The sequence below is a fragment of the Rhopilema esculentum genome, chromosome 10 (assembly GCF_057945365.1).
Source record: "Rhopilema esculentum isolate cy_ngs chromosome 10, ASM5794536v1, whole genome shotgun sequence".
NCBI lineage: Eukaryota > Metazoa > Cnidaria > Scyphozoa > Rhizostomeae > Rhizostomatidae > Rhopilema > Rhopilema esculentum.
The window spans coordinates 9,152,004-9,177,760 of NC_142824.1; the positions used below are offsets into that span (position 1 = coordinate 9,152,004).

At 35.6% G+C, this 25,757-nt stretch overlaps 2 protein-coding genes across 2 annotated transcripts; one reads left to right on the plus strand and one right to left on the minus strand.

Annotated features, from left to right (window-relative positions):
• Positions 1–139: 139 nt before the first annotated feature.
• On the minus strand, positions 140–15,651 carry LOC135689107 (uncharacterized). The gene is made up of 9 exons (XM_065206231.2): positions 15,501–15,651; positions 11,627–13,576; positions 5,796–10,844; positions 5,368–5,493; positions 4,682–4,807; positions 4,048–4,243; positions 3,198–3,472; positions 2,699–2,876; positions 140–2,457 (listed from the first exon to the last, which is right to left on the minus strand). Exons 2-9 carry the CDS (start codon positions 13,517–13,519, stop codon positions 2,225–2,227), a joined length of 8,076 nt encoding a protein of 2,691 aa, XP_065062303.2. The 5' UTR covers positions 13,520–13,576; positions 15,501–15,651; the 3' UTR covers positions 140–2,224.
• LOC135689164 (peptidase M20 domain-containing protein 2) lies at positions 15,634–25,631 on the plus strand. The gene is made up of 5 exons (XM_065206318.2): positions 15,634–15,793; positions 17,756–18,091; positions 22,142–22,354; positions 23,115–23,384; positions 25,125–25,631. The coding sequence occupies exons 2-5, from the start codon at positions 17,758–17,760 to the stop codon at positions 25,499–25,501; spliced, it is 1,194 nt and encodes a 397-aa protein (XP_065062390.2). The 5' UTR covers positions 15,634–15,793; positions 17,756–17,757; the 3' UTR covers positions 25,502–25,631.
• The last annotated feature ends 126 nt before the right edge of the window (positions 25,632–25,757 follow it).

Below are 25,757 nucleotides of genomic sequence, written 5' to 3' on the forward strand. Positions count from 1 at the left end.
TATGCCTAGTTGTTGGTGACAATGTTTAACTGCAGAGTCTATGGGTCCACATACTGTTTAACTCAAGTACATCAACTTCAAATGTAACATTGCGGCAGTGTCCATTTTGAATTGAATATAGTGCATTTTTGTTATTCAAATATGGCTATTCAAAACTTTTTTTTTCAAATTCTGACTCCAGTTAGGGCAGTAAACCAGCTTCTTGCAATTGGTCTGTGTTGTTTGATTATGCACTTTTTTGTATCTTGATTTTCAGATTCTCATATTTTTATAAAGCTAGTTTCTTCTAAAAAGCAGCTACAGCCATTTAGTTCTGGAAGTCATAGATATTCTTCTACTTCCAAATTTTCCTTGCTTTTTTCCAATCTCTGTATCGTTTTTAGAGAAAAAATTAAGACTTATTGTTTAACCAAATCATTTTATAAATATAAATTTTTCGCAAAGTTGATTGTAACATATTCATTCCTCCCCCTGTGCATACCTGCCTAACTAAACCCCCTCTACAAGAGTTCTGTGCTCATTGTTTTTAAGAGGGAAACTGAAGTTTACAAAACAGGCTATGCACGATCATGTATGATTTGCAGAAGAAAAAGTTTGGCCCTTGTTTGTTCAATTAATGAGAGCTAGTGATAGAAAAGTCTGAAAATGTATTTCCAGTAAATTTTTGTAGAGCGTACCCTCCTACCAAAACTTGTGCTGTATGAATATCCAAACAATCTTTTGGTGGTACAAAACTTGAAAATGGCTTTGAGAAATCTCCTTTAATGGCTGCTAATCTCCTTTAAAAAAATTGAATTGAATTCTTGGAAGAAAAACTATTTTAGGTAGGAAAAACTAACTCTTGGGTGGCTGAGATTGCAGCAGAGTTGCTATAGCTTTTAAATGCATTATTATGTAATTGCATTTATATAGATTTTTGAGCTAATTGAGTAAATCAGGCAAAAAACATCAAAGCAGTAATCAAGAACAGAGTCATGAAATTTTTCATTCTATGCATATCTTTTTATAAATCTTATTATTTGATTAATCATAGAAAAGCCTGACCTATGTTATGTTCAAAAGAGCTTAATTGTGGAAACAACAATAGTTGAAATTTTTCTGCTCTTCTGTAGCATCAGGAATAAGTAAAACAATATTTTACAATAAATTTTCTTTAGATTCAGTTAACTGCAATTTGATATTCAGACTTTTCTCCAAAAAAAGAAAGAGAACTTGAAAAATTTGCAACTTTTTAAATATCCATTTCCATTAACCAGGAAACATAATGTAATATTAAACAACTAAAGATACACTCAATTCAAAAAAGATGCTAATGAGTTAAAAGGAATTATATAATGTTCGTTAATTTCATAAATATATATTTGATATAAGATATCCAAAGTACTCTTTACAAGTTATATTGTTTCTTTAATCGAGAACATTGCAAATGTCTATTGCGAAAAATACTACTAGATTCACTGAAGGAACAATAGGCTAAGATCTCAACCTCACCCAAATGGTAAACCAGCATTGTGAAGGGACTGAGAGGGATGGCAAAGACATACAACCAGGTAAGCAAGCCGTCTGTTTTTGCTAATGTTCCATAATTTGTAAAGCTCTAGCAATGTAATCAAAGTATAACAATCCTTTTTTCATTAATAATTCAACTTGGTTCTTTGTTTCTTGGTGTTGAATAGGAAAAAAATTAAAAGATCATATGGTCCACAATCGACAGGATTGATGTAGACACCATCGTTTAGGGATACAAATGTTTTGGATTGTAAAACGCTGGCGTATTCCAGGTTAAACACCCAAGCTGCAATCAGGTATCGCAGTCTACTTGAATTCAGAGTAAACACACTATTTCCTAATGTACGCACAAGCAGTTGTTAAATACTTAAATATTAACACTTTACAAAGTAACGACTTTATACATACTTGAGATAAGATTTTTAAAAAAAATTAATTTTTACAGGGGTACACTTTAAAGCAAAATTATTACAGTAGAAAAATGTCTACCTTGTATTTAATTTTGATAATTCACCTCAGCTGTTCTCCTAAGTCCTAATACAGAATAATACTCTACAGTAATATAGTTTATACTAGTTTACAGCTTTCTAAGAAAACTACTATTCAATGAAATTATTGATTATTAAAAAAGGTGGCAAGATTCCTTTTAATATATCCTGTTTTCTTTCTCGCCTATGCCCTTTGGAGAAAACATTCACAAAAGCAGAGGCCATTTTCAAAAGCATTTACGATGCACAATATCGACACCGCTTTCGTAATATTCATCAGCACTGATCCACATATTAGAAAATGACGTCAGACCCGCAAGAACCGCTCCACCTCGCCACACTGAAAATTCGCGTGAGTCCATGCCTTTTATTTTAATGCTGTAACCCATTTTTTCTGTTGCTAAATTCTGGAGTTCTGATTTTAACCTTAATTCTATTCCACTGAGCATTGTTGTGCCTCCTAAAAAGAAATTTTCTTATTAATAATTAAATTTATCAATAATGTTGTTATGTTGTATTCTGCTACATTTCAACTAGAAATATGAACCTGGCTGCATTAGGCCTTCTTTCAAATCAAAACGTAGCAAAAACTGCAATTAACCTAACCACAAAATGCGCAAGTGAACCAATTAAAAAGTTACTTTCGCCGAACATAGTTTTATTGTCACTTCAATAGAGAGAGATTGTGATAAAGAATTTACCCGAGAGTACTATATTTGAGTATAGATATTGGCGTAGATCCACATCACACTTTTGTATGCTCTTAAAAAGGTACTCGTGAATGCCTGGGATATCCTTGCCTATCAGACTGGGCTGGAAGAGAATCTCAGGGCACCGAAACAGCTCATTTCCGATGTTTATGGTTTGTCCATCTGGAAGCTGCGAAGAAAATAGGTTGTAGGATTAGCCAAATAACTTATTTTTTCCAGGGAATTTCGAATGTTATGGCAATTTCTTATATCCTATTTAGAACTAACATAATTTGGTTCTAATGAAGATTTCATGATTTCAGACTGAGATCGATAGCCCAATGGATTCGTTTTTTATTTCATGCTAAATCTGAAAATTGCAACACTGCCACTACAATACTGATTAAACTTGATGCCTAACACTATTCATTATGAAAATAAACATTCCTATTTTGTAAGAAAATCAAGAAGGGGGAATATTCAATAGCTAATGTAAAAAATCTAACTTTACCATATAGTTTTGGGTTTTGTCTGAACTTGTTTCAAATTGCTCCATGGTTGTTTGGAAGTCTTCAGCAACAAAACAGTGCTTTTCTTTGATGTCTCTGCAAATTTCTCGTTCAGCTGAAGTTTTAAAGGAGTAGCCTCTGTCCATAAGGATCCTCATTAGGTAATCGGTCAAATCTCGACCCGCGATGTTGATTCTTTCCGTTGCGTGGGGCAACGAGTACCCATCATACACAGGGACAATGTGGGTGACACCATCACCACTGTCAACAACAACACCTAAAAAGCAGAAGTTAAGAATATACAGCTAAAAACTATAAAATTGAAATATTATCCTTTTATCCTTAAGTTACAATGAAATTATGAATAAACTTGGGTATGGAAGAGAAATTGAATAGGGTTGATCGGTGGCTGTTGATAGCTTGGTAGCTGGAGGATAAACCAAAAATTGGAGATTACAAGATTATACTTTTGAAAGACGTGACGGAAAAATATTTGGGCAGAGAGATCTTAAGACCGATCCGTATGTCTACCAAAAAGCAATTCTCTTCAACCGTTACACTTTGTAGTAAAATTGGGCTTCGTTTATGTTTTGAATAGATAAAAAAAACTGTTAGTGGAAACTGTGGAATGTTGTGATGACGAGGTAACACTGCTGCCATACCACACACAGTTTTTCTTGGTACTTAATAGAAATTGTCATTTCCATCTAGAATTGATTTTATTGCCTCATTAGTAAATTGTTGTGGGTTAAAGATTGTTGTGATCTTATGGATTTTGCCCACACCTGTTATGCAGTTTAACATAAACACTAATGTCTTATCACGAAACAAGAGTTGCAAATGTGTAATTACCTGTTGTAATTCCTGATACATAGAGTGATAAGACTGCTTGAATTGCGATGTAAAAGGCGGGCACCTGGTATGTTTCCATCATCACCTCAAGCATCCTTTCTCGGTTCTTTTTCGGATTCAAAGGAGCTTCTGTCAGTAGAACTGGATGTTCACTTGGTTCAATTCGCAGCTGATCAAAAAACACGTGATCCCATATCTGCGTATATAAAAAGGAACAGTCAAACATTTATATAACCTTGATTCAATTAGCCTTATATTGGCTAAAAGTAGGGCGAATTTCCAGAAACATCGCACAGAATAAACCACTAAACCCATCTTACCTGTCTACTGCTGCTGAGGTCTATCAAAGTCCTTCCCAAGCTGGTAAATGATAATCTAAAGAGAAACTCTAGATGGCCAAAGTCTTTTTCTTATTTATAAATTGTGTAATCCAGACTTTGACATGGAAATGCGTTCTGTTCGTTCAAGTATGCAACCAGTATCTTGCATTTGTTTGTTAGCCACAGTCATTCGTTACGTAATATACTTGCGTTCTAATCAAAGTACAACGATCTTGCAATAGAATTGAAACAAAACTTCAGATTCTATTTGGCATAATTTGATCCATCAAACAATAATATAAATAGGATTTCACCTTTTCCATGTCATCCCAATTCGTGACGATTCCGTGCTCAAGTGGATACGTCAGCTTCAAAACGCCTCTATACTGCTCTGCCTGATCTCCAACGTAGTACTGTCTGTCAATACCATGCATTACTTGCTGCAAATTTGAACTGATGATTAGAATATGTGATAAAGACTGAATATCAAGAATATGAAGATGCAGCAGTATTTCCTTAAGATCGTATAGACAATATACAATACACGTCTTTTGTTTTATAAGAAACATGATTTCAAGAAACATGAGGCTCAGATTGCCTAAATTTTAACAAACATTTAAGAAAAATTGGCAGGCTGAATCAAGCAAAAAAGGAAGAATTAACATGAATCAAGCATAAATATTCTTAACATTCTTTCTTGTTCTGAAAATAGAAACTTGCATTGGAATGTCTTCAACAACAAGCGAATGGCAAAAAACGAATTTCCTGTGGAAAATTTAAACTGGGGTGCATGTAAACATTTTAAGAAACATTTAAGAAACATCGGTGCGCTGTAAAAAGTGAAAATACTAAGAAACCTTTAGGCTCAACTCAAATTTCATGTTTCTTATAAAAAGAAAAACGTGTACTAAGTTTAACTGTTGAAGTCGAATTAATTCGGTGTCTTAGTAGAAAAAAAGAATTAAAGAAGTTCTCTAAGATTTAATTAAGTTCTTTATACCTCGTAGTTTGGTTTACCAATGATTGCTGGAAATACAACAGACGGTAATTCAGATGTTGCTAAACCGGCCTTTGTTCTGCCGGATCCATTATCAATGACAACCGGTGTGCCAATACTCGAGGAAGCCTGGTAAGAGTGAAATAACATATAAATAACTTTTTATACTTGTTTATGGTATCAATAAATGCATCTTTAATACGAGTTTTAAAATATTTCTTGTTTTCATAAATGTATAAATTCCTCTTAACATATGTTTTTAGTTATAGTGTTTCGAGCTAAAATGTGTTTCAACCCCCTTCAAAGCTCTTTTACTTTTTTTTCAAACCCCAACATGATGCAAAAACACCTTTAAAGCTAGCGTTAACATTATAAACTACCTCTCAAAAGTGAATTATTTGGTAAAGACAATAGAAATAAACCCGACTTACATGGTTACCGCTGGATGTGTTAACATCGAATTCGCTGCGAGACGTTTTGTCTTGACACTCAACAAAAACATTTTGGTCTGTATGAGACTTCGCCTTGTTTTCAGACGTTTTGGGCAGTTGACTCTCATTAAAATCTTGAAGCAAATCTGGGCATCTGGAATCCCTGGTAAATGATTCATCTTTGAAAATTGTCTCATTGTTGTTTCCATTCTTTTTATTTGGTATTATGTAAAGCATATTCCTGTCTGAGTGGTCTGCTGGCACAGTTTCTGTACAAGGCTCAGTAACTTTCTCATGCTCGTTGCTTTCTGAAGATTCAAAGACCTCTTCAGTATTAAATAGAAGTATATTTTGTTGCTGAATTTCTGTTTCAGGGATGTCACAATCCTCGCTTGCCTCAGATGGAGGACATTCAGATATTTCGTTTTCAGCGTTAATTTCTGGACTGTGTAGCCTATCCTCTGTGGCTTGCTTTTGAAAGCTTGATGATTCGTCCGGAAATTCAAGCATTTCAAATTCAATTTCTTCAACATTATCTTCATCACATTCTTCTTTTTCCAGGATGCCATCGAGGATGTCAAGCAGCTCCTGTTGATCAGAAGGTATCTGTTCTTCATTTTCCAATAACTGCCCAGGCTTTACCTGCTGCTCATCAATTCCAATGCCTGTCTGGCTTGTACCTAAAATCATTGCATCAGCAACGATCGCGTTTTCCAAAGGATCATCTAGCAATACAATCAAAGCATCACTTCCTTCACTTATCATATCCTCTGTCTCAAGTATATGCTCCAGCTCCTCAAATTCTTTTAAATCATCATTCTCTGAAATTTTTTTAGAAAATTCATCTTCGTGAAGGAGAAGAATTTCTTCAGAATTTTGCTTATCATTTTCCATTTCAACTGGCAAAACTGTTTCTTCTAGTAAAAGAGACGTTTCTTCTTCATTTTGCTTCCCACTGTCGACCCAATCCTCATTCCTTGATAGTGGCTGGTGCTCCTGTTCTACTGTATAAAGACTTTGATTATCTTCTGAATAGGCCTCGTCTGTCATTTGTTCGTTTGTTTCTGTTTCGTGGCTAGGAGGAAACTTTATTTCTCTCTCTGCTTGTACTCTTTCATGCCAATAATTCTCAAAATAAATCCTACATTCATCCTCCCTTTTATCATCTCTGTTCTTAATCTCGATATCATCTATCTGTGCTTCACAATTTTTTCGGAAATCGATGAATTCCTGTGATTTTTCATCACCTGCCATCTTATTGCTAGAGAAGATCCCTTCTTTTTCAATCTCATAAAAATTATCGTTTATAAAATTTCCATTCTCGTCATCTTCAATTAGTTCTCCGCTATCTAATCCAAACTCAATTTCATCTTCAGAATCGGACAAACCAGTGTTTGATCCAGACTCGTCACTTTCAGTGTCAGTGTCCATACCTTCGACAGCAAATCCAGTTGGTATCATTGTAACTGAATTCATAGTGGAGTTAGGCGACAACATTAAGGGAAGGTTATCTAGAAGCTCCGATGGTAGGTTTTGCAAATCAGCTCTGGCTCTGTATTCTTCTCTTAGGTCCCCTGTGTCTCCCAATTTTAGAACTTCTTCGTGCGCAGCATTGCCTTCGTGAGAAAGCTCCACTATAATTGCTTCATTGACAAATGAGCTCTCCCTGCACAAACTTGAGTCAATAAACTCAAGCAGCTCTTCACTCTCTTCATTATTTTCATTCCAGTTGAAAATATGTCCATCATCAAACTCTATAAGAGAATTTTGATCATCTACAGAATTTGTTGACTCTAGTTCACCAGCACTGTCATTTAGGCCCTTCACATTGTCGTCATACTTTGCGTCACTAAATAATTCGTATGCTTCGTCTTGGTCTTGAACTTCTGGAACTGTTATGCTAGTCTCATCGGAATTCAAAGTTCTTTGCTTTTCATTAGATTGGTCTCTATCAGATTCCTTGTCGACTGATAAATCTTCACTAAATTCAATATCTTTTATTGTAGTTCCTTCCTCTATGCTGTCTTTCCCTTCTTCTTGGTTCGTTTGGTAGACTTCATCTGATGTTAATTCCCCTCCAATATTTTTGTCTTCCACACTTTCTAACATTGGTAAAGAATGTTCGTTGCCTACAACAATATCTTCAATATCCTCCCCATCTTCTGTACCATCGCTTGAGGGCTCCACGTGGCAAATTTCAATTTTTGTATCATTATCAAATTCCAATTTGTTCGTCTCAGCTTGGCTTTCATTATCAATCTCCAAAGATCCTTGCGACTCAGTGTTACATTTTTCAAGACTAATTTCCTCCATGTAATCGTTCATTTTATAATTAGCATCATTTGAATTTCCAGCCCCCGAGTCTTCCTCAACGATAGAATCGTGCCCGCCATCGGTAACATCAATAGACAAGCTCCCATCTGAATCATCATTGGATAATCCTATATTTAGGGCTTCATTCTCCATATAAGGAGCCTCGTGATTTATAGCTTCACTTATCCCTTCAATCTCTTGTGTTTTGTCATTTACTGGTCCAGAGGTATCACTAATGTCTAAACTACTGCCTTTAGCATCGTTTTCGTCAGGGTCTAGTATATCTAAATTGGTAAAAATACTTGTTACCAGGGAATCATTTCCATTATCCTGCTCGTCGGTGGTCGTGACCTGATAGCCAGTTCCACATAAAAGGGTATCATTTGTTGGGAAATTCATACTGACTATTGGATCGTCTTCAGGAGGAAGTGATGGCATTCGTAGAGGTGAACGGAGAATGCTCTGGGATGATAACACTGAAGTGTCACTATCTGTCTCATTTAAATCTTCCATTTCAATATGGTCAAGAACAAAATCAGCAACATCATCCTGTTGTTCGTCAATAACAAAAGGCTCCATCTCATTGTCAACTTCAATCATACACTCTCCAACGCTGTCAGTACTTTCAATAAGATCCTCCACCTGGCAGTCTTCTTTTTCTTCAAGTTTAGTTTCTTCCGAATCGTGTTGATTTGCAAAAATGACATCCTCAATGTACGTTTGGTCATGATGCATCTCTACCTCAGAGCCATCAGGGAGGCCATCATCCATACAACTGTTTGATTCCAGCTGTTCTAGTTTGCTCAACATGTCTATACTGTCCTTTAATGTGTCGTCAAGATAGACATGTGAAAGTTGGCTGTTAACGGGCTCTTTCTCTTGGATTATTTCTTCGAATGAAAAACTAGCAAGTTGTTCGGCAACATCAGTTTTCATGACTTCTGGTTCATAATGAACACCATTTGCTAAAATTGCTTCAATGAAATCTTGCGATGACTGTTTTATATCTGACGTGCTTCGAAGAGAATCTGCCAGGCTTGGAAGATCCAGCTTTGGTGGGTCTTCATTTTCTGAATCAATATCTTCAGTCTTGCTATCTTGGGTGTCATCCCCATCTGCAGGCATAGAAAGGGTCTCTTCTATTGTTTCTTCTAATAGCTCGCTGTCTTCCAGGTTATTGCCATTATTTTCGGATACATTTGTCTTTGCATTGGAAGTGGCTACAGTTTCATCTTCTAAAGAATGTTTGTTTTCAGACAGTTGATTGATTTCACTCGCTGGTTCCTCTATTGAAATGCAAGCCTCGTCCTCGGCGACTTCATTCTGTGTAACGAATGTCTCATTAACCTTATCATCACTAGCAAATAATCTCGCACTACCATCTTTAGTGACGTCATCGAACGACTGGGAATCCTCGCTTTGGTCAGGACTCTCGTAATCCATCAGTTTTGCTTCTGTGTCTATTCGATGAAGCTGGTCTAGATCATCCAGCATCGACTGAAGCAGTGCTTTAGACTTATTTTCAGCCTCTGTTATATCTTCATTACTATATCTCCTGGCAAACCCGTCTTCATTTGATTTATTCGCTTCTTTATTCTCTCCACTATTTTTGGTCTCTTCGAATACAGTATCCTTCCTTACTTTTTCACCGGAAACCTTTCTTTGCAAAATTTCTCTTATGTTTTTAATTCTTGATACATAATCTGACATTTTAGGATCATAATCCGTTGTTCTGACAACTCCACCTCCATTTATATTACTCTGCCCTTTCATGTGAACATGTCGCTCCTGATCTTCAGTATGAATGCTTTTACCACCCAATTCCAAAGATGCCTTAATTTGCAAAACCTCTTTTAGGTGTTGCATTCTGGCCTCTTTCTCATACATATCCCTTTTTGCCTCTCTGTCTTTATCTTTAGGCGCTTTAAATCCCTTGTCATCATCTTTTTCAACGTCTTTTGAAGAATGGGTGACTTTATTCTCAATTTCAGTAGGATCTTTCCGTTGTAACATTTTCCTTATATTTTCAATTCTAGAAGAATAATCGCTGGAAAATCGGGTGACTGAATAGCCTGTTGCACCGTTTTCTATGTCATCTGTGCTGCCATTTTTACTGGTAATACTTTCAGCATCGTCTTTAAAAAAGGTGTTACTAGCATCAGTTCGGGTTGCATTCATCTCAACGTCAGAAACATCATACAAGTTATACTTTATATCTGAATCACATTCGCTCTTGTCCTCAAAGAAGTAACTACGAGTCGGTAGAAAGCTGTGAACGCCATCACTGAGAACATCATTGGAGTCTTGGGAAGAAAAATCAGACACATCATATAAAACTGGTTTCTTTGTCAGCAGCCTGGCTTTAACATTTTCTTGAAACTGTAAAAGTTCTTCATCACTGGTTTCACCTTGGGTCATGGGTATTTTTGGCAATAGCAATCTTGAATTGCTACTTGTCAGTGATATTGAATCAATCTCACCTTGTTTTTCCATTTCGTAATCTTCAGATTGATTTTCACGAAACATTAAATCGTTGAATGTATCATTTAATGCCAATTGGTCATGTGATTTAGCAACCACCTTAATGTCTTCTTCCACAACTTGCTGTTCTTCTGTCAATGTTTTCGTGTTGAAATAATCCAACCGTTTTTTCCTAATTACCTCCATATCTGTGTTAGAAGTTTTTTGCTCCTCGTCTGCTATATTGTTTGCCTCACTTCTTTCATTTGACATGTCCTAGATAAATAATTGATATCCGTAAAGACGCTGTGCAAATAGATTTTCGGAGCATCTGACGTTTTCGATACTCTGAAGAATGTTTCAAAATGCTTGCATTTTCTAAAACTATTCTTTACAATTATATCGTAAAAAATTATTTACTTTCTATTCAACTCCAAAAATAAATCAAGCATTATGAATTAAAATATATGGTATTTCAACCTAATTATGCGAAAATGTCGAAAAATGGTTTGAAGACTTCTAAGTGGCATTTAAATTTCTGTATGATAAATATAGAATTGCAAATGAAATAACCAAAAAAGTACGGAAAATCTGCGAATATTCGAGGGGGTGGAGCCTATTCGAAGGTTGGGGGAGGGGGGTAATCATCAGCAGCAAAAAATATTACCAAGTAAACTTTCCTTGCTCTATTTGAGGATGGTCAGTATGCTTAAAAATGTTTGGTGTTATATTTTCTGACAGCTGCATCGGGATATCAGCAAATTGGTAAAGTAATTTGCAAGCGAAAACATGAGTTGTGGTAAGTTGTGTCCGCGACATATACAGCTTTATCCAGTTGCAAAATAATGGCAACAACTCTCGTTGAATAACTAATCGAATAGATGAACTTATTCGGAGTGGATTTTGATGGAATTAATAGGGCTTGTTCAAAGGTGGGGTAGTATTTCAGAAAAAAATACTTTTGGGCGGGGGCTTATTCGATGGGGGGGGGGTACTTGCTTAGAGGTACTTGGAAATCTAGAAATGGAACAAAACAAAAATGTAAGCTGTTGTCGTACCTTGATCCAGTTTTCAATTGAGGGCTCTATGGAGTTTCGTAGGCGTGACTCATTTGATTGGTGTCTTTCTGCTGTCCCGAAAAACTTATTCTCTTTCTGCTTATCTTTATTTTCTTTGTTATTGATGCCATTGCTGTCGAAATTTGTCTTAATGTCGATTTCTGAAGTCTGAACACCTCTGCTGATAAACTCCAGCTCTCTATACTTCGAAAGGTCGTCTTTTAATCCTGACATCCTTAAACTTACAGAATCAGATTCTGTAGCATCACTAAGTTGATCAACACTACTTTTTCCCCAACTGATTTTGCCATGCTTATTTGTTCGTAGTCTGTCGTAATGTCCAAAATCTGAATTACTTTCATTTTCACTTGAAAGCTTTGAGTATTTTAGAGTTTGGAGTTGACTTTGTGATTCGAAAGAATTTTTAGACGATAAAGATTGAAGATCATCCTCATTTTCATTGACTTTCATTATTTTAAAAAGTTGTTTCCATTCTATGCCCAGTTTTTTAGCCAGAAGTTTGAATTTAAATGAAAGTTTTTCCATTTCCAACTGGGTTTCGAAATACTGGTTTTCAACCCTATCTCGGTCATGTTTTTCTTTGATGTCGTTTGCGAGTTTCTGTCGAGCTAGTTGCTTAATTTTAGCTAGATTTTGATACATCCTGTGCAATTTCATAGCTTCTTCCACTAACTCTTCCCTATTAAAAGCTTCCTTTGATGAAGCTTGTTGAATATGTTTGCCTGTCTCTTTCTTGTTGTATTTTAACAAAACTTGTCGTGTCTGAGCATCAACATAGTTATGTTTACTATGTTGAGAATTATTATTATCATCCTTGAGCAATGAAAGGCTGGTTTTAGCTTTTTCAGTTTGACAAGAACCTAACTTTTTTGTGCTAGAATGTCTCAAATCGGTGATAGTTCTAAATTCTTTTTGGCGTTGTGGATAGAAACCCTGTTTAACAAGACTCCTTTTATCCCTTGTCTTGTCTATAGGAAATAATGTCTCAGCCTCTCTCTCGCGTTTTTTTGAAATCTTTTCGTTTGTCCTTAGTAGCTGGTTTTCCCTGGTTTTTATGTTTCTGTCATCAAAATTAATCTGCTGCGTCCTATAATCAAATGCAAAACTGTTTGGGAAATTCTCACTGATACCATTTTGGGATGCGTCCAGTTCAATGCTGGATTCATAACACCTAATTGATTGATTATGTCCTCTGCTTCTGCTTTTCAGATTTGTGACATATTCGCCATAACCAAGATTGTAAAGTTTGGTCTCAGTTGCCACTAGCTCTTCTACAACTGCAAAATATTTTGATTCAAAAATTTTCCGTGTGTTTTCACTGATACTCTGGTTTAATGAATTTCTGCACTCTTGCTTGACTTCATGTAATCTTTTTAAGTGTTTCAAAAGCTTCTGTAAATTACCATCAAGATGCTTGTATTTTTTTGTTACTGTAGATGGAAAGCTTCTTTTTGTTGTGCACATTGCAGAGGCAGTGGTCCCATTTGCCATGCTGTTATTGCCTAAAAAACTTCCAAATTTATCTTCATGATTTCCATTGTATGTTCTTTGTTTGAATGCTGTTTCTTCAAGGGTCTGGGACTTTGGAGTACTTCTGTAGAACCCATTTGGAGAATCGGAGATGCCTCTTTCTTCAGGAGATTGAAAGATAATTCTTGCTTCTTGAGTCCCCAAGTTTTGGGCCTTTTTAGTTCCAAACCTTATTTCTTGAGGTCTTTCATAAACCAAACTGACTTCCTTCAACTTGTAAACTGAATTTTCATTCAAATGTTGGTCATTTTCTTCAGAATTGACTTGAAAGCAGAGTCTTAATGCTTTTGTATCTTCAGGAATGCTTCTGTCAGCAAGTGATACAAAGTTTGGAATAGGCATGATGTTGTGTTTTGACAGATAATTATAAAGTACTTAATAGAACTTCTCCTTTCTGACCTAAAACATAAAAGAGAATGATGAAAATTTGTATGATATTTTTCCGTTTTATGAAACCATTTTTGTTGCAATCTGAAGCCTGAAATACACAATCAGTTTTTAACTGTCAGTTTTCTTTTAAAAACTGATTGCTTATTTAACAAAAACTGATTAAAACTTTAAGCCTCATTGATCACCAGTTTTTGACTGAAGAAGTTGAACACACAACTTTGTCAGTTTTGCCTGCAATCTGTATTCATTGGTGCAGACACTACTGTTTTAAAGCTGGTACAGTTATGTTCCCATAGCGCAAGATGTATATTTTTCAGAGCATTGGAATGTATGGAAGTAATGAAAATCATTCTGGATTTTAACTTCAGACTTAAGAATAGTTTTCAAAAAGCAAACAGTTTGAAATAGATTTTTTGTCATTTTTCAGCACTTTTGCCTTTTCCTGATGACCTAAGCCGCAGCAAGAAGAATTGTTTCATGCTGTTTCATGTTGTTGTTTCAAGGCAGTTGTTCCATGTTTAAGCTTCATTATAAAAATATAGATCATATAAAAAAGAGTGAACTGTCAGACAAATGTAAAGAAAACTGATCATGTATGGTGGACATCAGTTTTGAGAGACTGAAAACTGTCAGTCAAAAAAGTGATAAAAATTGATTGTGTATGAAGGATGTCAGTTTTTAGAAAACTGAAACTGTTAATCAAAAAATTGATAAAACCCTCTCTTCCCATCAGGCTTGGTATGACTATCAGTTTTGAATCAAAGGCCTGAAATTCTCTCTGAGATGTAACAAAATCAGTGCTTAAGATTAAAATATGCAGCCCCATGTTGAAATTTTGGCAAAAAATCTGGAAAAATTGTCCTCAATTTTGTTAGAATTTGAATAAAGATACATGACTATGCTTCTTCTTTGTTATAATTCTTTTTATTTCTGGAAACGTCCACAAAATCAACCAACCAGTATAAAGCAGTCTTTTATTTTCCAAAAGAGAAAAAGTCATGCAGGCATATTACCTGGGGGCTTATATCATCCAATAAGTTCTATTTGCCAATAGCTATGATAAGATCTTTGTAGGATTCATTGTACAAAAAAGGTAATTGTTACCACTTCTTCAAATCATGCACTCTTCTCTCTTGAATCACCATTGTCTGAGGTGCATAGCAACATTCAGGGTAGTTACGAGGGTAGTTTAGCCTACGAGTATCCCCATATATTCTGTAAACATCTCACCCAACCTTCCCCTAAGGCTGAGGGGGTGTGGGCTACCAGCATGTATTATATAAAGATAAGACACTATCTCACATTTCAAAATAGCACATGACAAATATACAACGAAGTTCAGTTTAAATATACACAGAAAACAATAAATGGTGGGGGGGGGGGGGGTAACGTATATGGCATTTTGAAGGAAATGCAAAATTGAGCGCATACTTCATTTGAAAATTCCTAGAAGTAGTTTTGTTTGGTAAAAAATCTCATAAATATTTTGCAAGATAAATATATAGATACCAGCAAAAGACTGTTTTTTCTCAAACTTTTGTCTACTTTAAACACTATATCATTACAAAAATCTATCGTTGCGTTTTATGTTTTGTGGCATTTAAATACAATAAGTAATCTTACATGATTAACAACCGTTCGATAATCTTTTCCTAAGTAAACAACGTCTCTCAACACTATGTCGTAAGGGTAAATATTGATCAATACGATAAAATGGACTCGCCAGGAATCTGTTCTTTATTCGACTTGAAGCACTTTATTCGGAGGTGCATCTCTCAGAACTTAGGCCTTTTTAAATCATGTTTGTTAGCGTTTTGACCTTGCTCGGTGTGTGATCAAAAAATCGTTTTTTAGCTGATTTTTGAAGCTACGAAAAATGATCTACGGAAAGGATTTAGAAAATTGCTCAGAGAAGCTAAGTATAAGGATTTACCCTGTAGGATCCTTTGCGCAAGACTTGTTTTTCCATCGCACAACCAACAGATGGTCTGTGGCAATAAATCGATCACTATGCAACAGACGAAAACATTCTTTCAACTTTAATTTGATTATAGCCTCCCTCTAGCACGAATGAAGACGAGGCTACAGGGGTTCAATTACTTGAACAAATATTTATCCTATTCAAGCCCTTTGCATTGGCTAAAAAAACAAAGACATTTGAAAAGGACCATGTTTTTAATTAGCACCGTTATTGTTGGTAATGTGACCGGAAGGGAAAGGAAGCAGGTAAGAAGTGCTCTTCTCAAGCAGGTTTTTTGAGTTTGCACTTTTGTACCCCTACCTATTTTGAGAAATTCTAAGCGCAGTTATTTGCAAACAATCCTTTGATGGTAAAAAACTTAAAATGTACTGCAGTGTGCTTCCGGCGTCTCAGTTTGGAATGAAACAGCTTTTTGTTTTTATATGATAGGAATGCCCATCTTAAAACATTTAAGTTATAATTTGTTCACCGCATTTCCTCTCAAAGACAAAAGTTGTTTTTTTAATAAGGAGACATTTGGCAGTCTGCTTAAGATACAGTTTGACTCTGTAAGTAAAGTAAATGTAAAGCAAGTGTCCATGTTTGTAAAGATGTCTGTTACTGTCATGTTTGATACTGTCTTCAGAGATGGTCAAACAATTTTTTTGATGTAAGAATAACAAAGGAAAATGTTGAATCAAATAAAGATTTGCCAACGGGAACTATTCTAAAGCTTGGTTCCCACTTGAGGGGAAATGAGTTTGAAATCTAATAAAAGAGCGATAAAAAAGCATCATTTGTTTGACCTCCTTTATGAACATGAAACACTAATGGGACACATTTCATTTCAGTAAAGTATTTTGAACGCATTTTGTGGAATTAATGCATTCAAGTAGAATGAAAACTGTTTGATTCCATCCAAATGTATTAGTATGGCTGCAAAGGTACCAACATCAACAAATGCGATGACATTTTCAGGTGATTGCCTCAAACACAGAGGGCAAGCAACATGTTTGACCAATTAGAGGGCAAAATATAAAAATTTTTATTGCTGGCTTTACTCTGTCCTTCCTTTTCTAATGTCTAAAACAAGATCTTTCATAGGAAAACGACAAACGAACTTTCAGAGAAGTTGAAAAAAATACTGTGGAATTATTTTTGTGATAAGAACAAACATTTGCTCAAGTCTTTTGGGTTCAATTTTATCTTGCATTAGGGGTTCACAAGCACTGTTTTATTCTTGGTAATCTTGACCTTCAGGGGAATTTTCTTTTGAGTAGTTTCATATGCTTTGTTATCTATGTTTTGTATTTTCTTGTTCTTAAAAGTTAATGAAAACAAAATTAATCTTATTACCAGTTGCAGTCATCAATTTGAAATAACTTGCAGATAGTTTCAGACAAGTTACTTTTTCTGTCTCATGTGGTTTTACAAACATTGTCAGCAAGGCAACTTGATAAACAGCTTCAGTAGGATTTGCTAAAACCAGATTTCCTCTCATGAATGTCACCTCCTAATAAATGTTGCCCTCTTTTGAATGCTGCACCTTGAGCCAACCATTTGTGAAAAACACCACCCTCTGATAAACAGAACCCTCTTTTAAATGCCCCATCTTGAAAAGAACCTCATCCTGTTTTTGGGAAAAGAAAATATTTATTTAAAGTTTGTTTTTATCTTTTTTCGTCACACTTTTTTTGTCATTTTTCACTTAGCAAATTTTTCATTTGTTTTAAACACCGCCCTCTGATAATCACCACCCTCTATTAAATGCAGCATCTAGAAGTTAGATTTTGTAATAAATGCTGCAGGGTTCTTTAGAGGAAATATGGTAACCCCTGTTATTAGGAATGTATGGTCTCAAATTCGTCCCCAGATGCCCTTCTAGATTCACTCTACAAGAAATTTATTGCAAATTATTAGAAATTGCTAACAATGTCTGTTTGCATGATATCAATGTATTCTATTTTGTTTTTGAGGGCATTCTTAAGGTCCTTTTCCAAAAAATTGTCATCTGTTTGTGCCAGAAATGTGGTAAAATTAGTAATCCACAGTTTCCCTCTTAATTTTAAAGAAATCATTTCCTAAATAACCTGCATCTCTGTTAATATTTATTGATTTTTGCAATTTTTTTACAAAATATTCTTTTGTTATTGAAAAGGTGCCCCAAGGGACACTTGGGTACCCCTCCTTAAATGTAAAGTGTTGAATTTATTGATGATTTATTTTAGCCATGTCAGTCCCATCTCTGTCACAGCTCATTGAGATTGGCAAACAAGCCATTGATAAATGTTCAGATGCTCTGAATGAAGTTAGTCAGGAAATATGGAATAAACCAGAGCTTGCTTTCGAAGAAAAGAACGCACACTTGGTGTTGACTTCCTTTTTTGAGTCTCAAGGTTTTCAAGTTTCAAAGCAGACACCACTTGAAACTTCCTTTATTGCCAAGTATGGACCTGATGATGGTGTCAAGGTCGGGGTAATGTGTGAGTATGATGCACTTCCTGGAATTGGTCATGCTTGTGGTCACAACTTGATTGCAGAAGCTGGTGCAGCAGCAGCAATAGGTGAGTTTACTTTTTAATGAGAACCTAGACCTATTTACTGTTTCATTAAGAGTTCTATGCCAGCCTTCAATCTGAGTTTTATAAACTAACATTTGAAAAAGCTGACAGGGTACTGAATCAGAAAAAGCAAACAGGGTAATTTTTCCTCATTTTTCATTTCTTCGGACTAAGTGATAGGTTCTAAATAGACAAATTCCAACCTTCATTGGATCACATCAGATAAATAGACATTGGTAAACTGTAGTGGTGTTTGACTAGAACTCTGCTTTCTATTTGGAGTAGTTCTGACAAAATTTTCTGATCATTTTGAGAGATCCTTTATTCTCCTGACTTAAAAACTCATTCCTCTTTCAGTTTCACATTTTGGGGTTTTTGGGGGTTAGCAAATACCCTGATTCCACAATAAAATTTCCCTATTACACTGTAACTCCACAAGATTTTTTTTATTTTACCGTAATACCGAATTTTCAAAATGAAAATTACCAATTACATTGCCGTTTGAAATTTAACGAAACCCATTTAAGTTTCCCCTTATATTCCCCTTGATATATTCCCATATATCAGCAGAAAGTTTACAATATATCTTAAATTTATCAGCCTACTAAATATGAAACTTGTGCAGGTTCCTTTTTCATCAATCTTTCCAACATAATTTCTCTGAAAATTTCATCATATTTAGCTAACTTTCCATTCCAACATTTTACCCTTTTAGAGTCTTCTTGGTAAATACAACTATTCTTTTTTCTTTAGTGCTTTGAAGCATATAATTTTATCAGTTGTTAAGCAGTTTTGTATATGCTATTTCAGTTAATTTTTTATGATAGCATATTTTCTTACTAGATGTGGAATCACACTTTGGCTATGAATTCCAGGGATGTAATGCTAGGGGAGAGGGCTATGGAAGGCTGGGCAATGACTAAGCAAAGGACTAGATAACCCCTCAACAATTAATGTAGTCCTCAATTAATTTAGTGCTCAGTGCTCGTTATTTTCAGATCTCACATCCTATCTTTGCACAAATACATAAATGACGCCGTACAAGTTAATTTGTTTGACTTTGCCCTTCACCTATTCGAGTATAATGTTTAACCCGAAACCATCCATCGGATGTATTTTATATCAATTCCTGCAGTTAAAGTTTCAACAATATTTCTTGTGTAAGCAGCAAAAATGTTTAGTGAAGATTCAGTACTACTGATGAATCAATATTGGGGTGAATTTAAGTTATAAAAACAAATTTAAGGGAAATTGAAATATAATTCCGAAAGTGGTACCCAAATTTCATGCTTAAATCAAAACATATTAGAATATTGAAGCAGTTCCGTGATATTGCTCTACAATTCTGAAAATGCTATTCAAATTCAAAATGATTGTGAAGATCGATGGAAATAAAGCCCTTTAAAGCTTCTCGCTTTATGCCTACAATGGAAGATACTCTTATCCAGTGGCATGCTGGGAGGGGACAAGGGGGCAATTGTGACCCTTTGCCCCCTGAAATATCATCCCCAGCATGCCACAGAATCTTCTACTGTTCTTTGCAGTAACTGTAAGCTATAAATCTAGCTAAAGGAAAAGGACCACAGAGATATGCCCAAACATAATCGGATGGATTTTGTTAAGACAAGACAGAAGAAAGTTTGAAGATTTTTTCTCAGGGAAAAAAGGGTTTTCTTAGCGTTCTGTTCAAGTTGTTGATACTTTTTGTAAAAGAAGAGATCCCGTTTACCTGGCAGCTTTCTTGATCAAACGAGAACTCGTTTGATACAAATTATCAATAGAAGAGGTCCAAGATAAGATTCCTGTGTAACAACAGCAAAACGTAATTCTTCCATTTGTGACGTAACACCATTTATCGAAGTGAACTGAAATGACCCAAATTCATCTCCATTTCTAAACTAGAAATGTTTTTTTAGTTCCTTCTTTAGGCAGTTGGAACGCTTTTAATGCCCAAGTGCTGTTCTGCTATGCTGGTGGCTTTTTATAAAAATGAAGCAGTTAGCAGTAGCACCAGCGTGAAGAAAAAGGGGGTTATGGCTCAGTTCCTAGCAAATTCTAAAGAACAAAGTTCAAAGTTGGACATTCCTTCATAGACATGTATAAGGAAGACACAACAACCTTTCTGTATTACATAAGCTCAACACGGATGTCTTTAAATAATATTGTACTTTTTTCGAAAACAAAAATTAAAAAACTGTGACCATGCTTAAACAGTAGGTATTTCAAATGAAGTTGCCGTCGACAAAAACAGGTCACCCTTCCACGCATCCCGAACTGAAGTCGAGTTTACTTTTTATAAATGACATGTTGTATATGGCATATGGGCAAAACGATAATTGGTTCCCTGTCTCCAGCGAGTCTACATCTTGGACTGTGATGAAAACGAAAAGGAAAAAAGGAATCAGAAATAATCCGAAAATAAATCATGTACATTTGCAGTTGCCACTTCAGGAATTTTTCAACCAGGGGTAACGCAATTTAAAGTGGGAGAGAATAAAGAAGTTTAGGATTTATCGGGGAAAAAATTGCAACGGGCTACAACATGGATACAAAAGAAACGCATTTCACCAATATTTCTATAGCATTTCACGCGTTTCACCCATATTCTAATTAAACTGCTACATTCTTTAATTCATAATTGGCCAATGCCGTACATTGGGCATTGAATTCACTAAATACCGTTCACCGAAGATTTTATAATTACCGAAATACCGTCCAATTCGAGGAAGATTACTGAAATACCGACAGAGAAAAAGGTAAATACCGCAATACCGCAAGACCCCACTCCCCCAATTTTGGGCCCTTTAAAATTAGATGAATTGTATTATCTAGAACTTTCTCTAACTGACAACCAATACCTTACAAGAATTTGGTGTCATATTTTTTCCCAATCTTGCAATCTTGATTTTGAAATCACATGCACTCATTCTTGATATTAAAATTTCCTGTTGGAAGCATCAGCCTTAATCAGCAGCAGTCCAAAGCAAGCAAAATGTCCTTCTTTCTTATGATATACTTCAGCTGGGTCTAGAATCGTGATCTGAAGAAAAATTTGAGCATGGACACATGCCTGTTTGCTTGAAGTTGAGTTTATTTGACTTCTACATAAACTAGTTCTGTGCCAGGGACCGCGCACTACTCTAAAAGTGGAGGGGCTGAAATGAGTGTGACCGAAATTTTTTTGGACCATGCCCTCTTGAACGCCGGAAAACGCCCCTTTTAGAAAATGCTTGCTTATTTCTATTAAATTGTTATAAAAGAGTCTGGTTCAGAGAAGATATCAATAAACATAAAAATAGATATAATTAGCTTGAGGGAAATAAAAAACCAAGCTAACCAAGTTAGAAAATACATCATATCATTAAACAAGATAAAACACCTAGAAAATGAAAAAAATGGTTCCCAGTCAATGAGAACTGCTACTACATAGGAGTAAACTATCAAAAGTTATAGCCCCTGCTAGCCCAATAGTTGCGTGGTGCCTGGTCTGTGCAAGTTGTTGATTTCCCCTAAGTATATACTTGAAATCTGATAGAAACAAATTTATAGTGATACAACCTTATCAAGTCAGTCATTGCCCAGAATTAGTATGTGTCATTTCATTTTTAAACATTTACTTTGTTATTGTGAAAAATGTTCACCTTAAATTTCTAACTGTCTAATCTAAGAAAGAAAACTAAAAATGTGCTGTTAGAACAGAGTATTTTTAAAATAGCCAGTGTGATGCTCATTTATCAGAATGTGTTGCACATGCATGCCTGGTTCTTGCTTTTTCATACCAATCAAGTTTATGATAGGTACATTCTCTTAATGCATGAGACCTATTGATATGTTTCATTATATCTTTATATCTTTATTTCTCAAGGTTTAAATTTGTAAGACTGGCAAGATCTTTTGTTAAGTACACTGTTTTCTTAGTACCAGCATTGCAAATACTGAAGACTACCCAAGAGGTCAAGGATACCTAGCCTCTGTTTACATGCTGTTCAATATCTAATGTGTATGAAAGTGAATGTGCAACAGGACATCTAATTTATTTTCTTCTTTTTGCAGGACTGAAGGCTATCCTTGAAGCAAACCCAAGTATTAAAGCCCAAGTTGTTGCCTTTGGAACACCAGCTGAAGAGGGAGGTGGTGGAAAAATAGATATGATTGAAAAGGGCTGTTTTGATGACATGGATTTTTGTATGATGTCCCACCCCACACCATTTGATTCAGTCATATTTCAGTGTTTAGCTACCTGTCAACTTAAAGTTGTTTACCATGGTGAGTGAATGGTTATCTTTGCAAACATACATTTTGCAAGTAGATTATTTTAGACTATGCGATGTTAAGTAAGATAGATATGCTGTAGCCCCCCCCCTCCCCCCAGCTTTTTTCTGAAGTATGATATCAAGGTTGTGGTATCAAAGATAATGATGACCAACTACGATAGGAGCCCCCTGCTTGTCTTGTTTCCCCCATTCCAAAATGTGTTCCAGTGCCCCCGAGCTCTCTTCACGAAACAAGTATTTAGATAAAAAGCTCTACCTGTGAAGAAATGTAGCATTTTTCAAAGAGGTGTACAAGCACGTCTAAAGACCTTTCAACCCAAAGCCATGGTCCACTAGCTCAAAGTCTAATGCACCAGGGTTTATCCAAGGTGGAAGACCTATTCTACGTGGTTACAGGCCTGCATCACTTCATTTAGAAACATGACCTGAACACTGTTCTCGTGCCCGCATACCTTACCAAAAATACCATACAAGAGTTTTTGTAACAAGTGTCAAACTTTCGCAGACTTCAGCAAAGATGTTAATAGGACGTCTTCTTCTGAAGGACAATGGCAAACTTTCGCAGACGCCAGCAACGATGTTAATAGGACGTCTTCTTCTGAAGGACAAAGTTACTATTGTAGCTAATTTTTTCCTGAGATTGGCTTATTAATAATGCATTTGCTGAAACTATACATATATTCCTCTATTGCTTCATATTTTTTTATATATATGTACCAATTTATATTATTCTGAAAAGTGTTGCATCGTAGGCAAAGAAGCTCATGCTGCGGCTTGTCCTTGGGTAGCAAAGAATGCTTTGGATGCAGCCGTGCAATGCTATAACAACGCAAGCATGTTGCGTCAGCAAATGCTGCCTAGCTGTCGCATTCATGGGGTGATACTAGACGGTGGAGTTAAGCCGAACATTATCCCACAGCGATCAGAGCTGCACTGGTACATTCGAGGACCTAAAGCGTCGATAAGAGATGAATTAAAAGAGCGTTTTCTTGGCTGCGTCCATGGGGCTGCATCAGCCACTGGTAAGCTTCATTTGTAAGCTTTTTTTATGAGCGATGATAAAGTGACGTAAGCCGTATTTCAATCAACTATTGGCCAAAGTAGCCAGACATTTCAATAAACTATTGGCCAAGTTCTTCAATGTTTTGAACAACAAATAAAGCCAAAAGGTAAATGGATTGAGACCTATTACAAACACTAAATTCCAATGATTCAGAACATTTTGATATAAAAACACTTTGCAATGTTTTGGACATGCAACGCTACGGCCTTTCTTTTTTAACCTCGCTCCTTTTCCTCTTTCCCAGAAAGAAATACAAATTCTTTGGTACACAAAGTGAAATTGCCGATTATATGATATTCAAACATATAGCCAGCAATTGATATTTTAAACTGTGTAGAAACGTTAATGCAAGAACATTGTTGCAGAAATGATGATCAGATGGGTTACACTCTTTTCTTTTTATAAGAACAATTTTATAAGAACACGAGCCTCGAAACTGGTCAAAAGTTAAGAACAAATTAAGAACAAGCTGTGGCTGAGCTTCTGCAAAATGCAATTTTGAACAACGTTTTTCTCAAAGCGAGGATTTTCAGCGATGTGTGGGTGCATTTTCCGTGAATATTCAAAATTGTCAGGAAATTAAGGCTATCTCACTCACTTTGTTGGCAAATAAGGCCTGAATACCTCCTTAGAGCGAAGCAATAGCACTGCCTACACCCTCTTAATTCAAGAACAAATTAAGAACAATCCAGCCTCAGATTTTCGAAAAAGTTAAGAACAGTCAGCTTGAACTTAAATTTACTGGTTCTTATAAAAAAAGAGTGTATTCGGTAAGCAACACTGTCTTTGGTCTTCAGCTGCTTAATTTTCCAAAGTAAGAACATCGTAAGAACAAAAAAGATGTTTTACGAAGTGTTGGGTGGCATTAATTTTTTGATCACATCTTTAAAAATTGTAAAACATTGTAAAACGAGATGATAAAAGGAATAACAAATTTTATTCAACACTGTCGGATGAAGTTTTGTGCAGATGTTTGATTCCTCTGGTCAGGGCTTAAGGATAATTTCAAGCTGTTAACAAACACATTCATGCATCAAATCAAAATCAAAAAGTTCTTCGGCAGTGGATTAACTAGTGTATTGACTTGTACTGATTCGAAAGGCTGTTTTTATCGAATTGTAGAGTGAACCCAAATAAAAACACAGTTGTATCAATTTTCCATAATCAATTTAATCAGAGACTACGTTCCTACCCTCAAAAAAACTCGTGACAACTCAACTAACTTAATCTATAACACAAAGGTAAATTATTCAATAGATCAATATGTTCCTATATAATAAGCAAAAGCATGTGACTCTAAACAACGCAAACAAAATATATCACGATAGCAAGTCATGCGAATTAATGATTACTGGAAATATGGCTCCTGCGCAGGGTTTCCCACAACTAGTAACCATATTTAATACCGTGAACCTCTTATGCTAGGGCCATATATATTGATATTAAGTTGTATCGATTTTGATTTTTTTATTTTAAGTTTAGGAGAATTAAGTGATATTAATCTCGGTCGACTAAAAATAAATGCAAATTCCATTAGGCGTGGTAATCGTCACTTTTATTCCATTGACCCTCTTTAACTTTTGTTGAACTTATATTGATAAATATTGTACATTTTGAGCAATGAGGAATACATTCTGCATCTGCTTTGTGACCCAAAAATCACATATTGATTTTGAAAATGTTATCTGTTCTTTCAAAGGATGCACGGTTGAGGTAGATGTTCTGGACAAACCTTACTCTGACATAAAGGAGGCTCCAACACTAAACAGCTTGTACAAGAAACATGCTGAATCCCTAGGAGTCGTTTTTCCTGATCTGGAGAAGTTGCCAATAAAAGATATGGCGGCTTCTACAGACATGGGTAATGTATCCTATGTTAAACCATCAATTCATCCTATATTTAGGATTGGAGATGTTATGAATCATACTTTAGAATTTACCAAAGCAGCAGGTTTGCCAGAGGCACAAGGCCCCACTCTTAAATCAGGAAAGGCAATGATGATGATGGCTATCGAAGTGCTGACAAGTGATACATTGCTGAAGAAGATTAAGGAGGAATTTTTATCAACATCTTAGACACATTAATGATACGTAGATTGTAGCCAGTTGAAAATCAGTGCTCTCTACGTAAAGGTTTTATATTGGGCTTTATAGAAATGGAAATGTTTGAAAATATTGTCGCTATAAAACAAATATTTTTCTATCAGTCTGTATCTTTTTTATTGTGATAATGCACCAAATCTTGTGTGCTATGGTTTTTTCAGTTTTTGTTTAACTTAAATGTTACTTGCTTTGTTCATAATTTTTCCTTCCTGCTTACTTGCTCTTGATG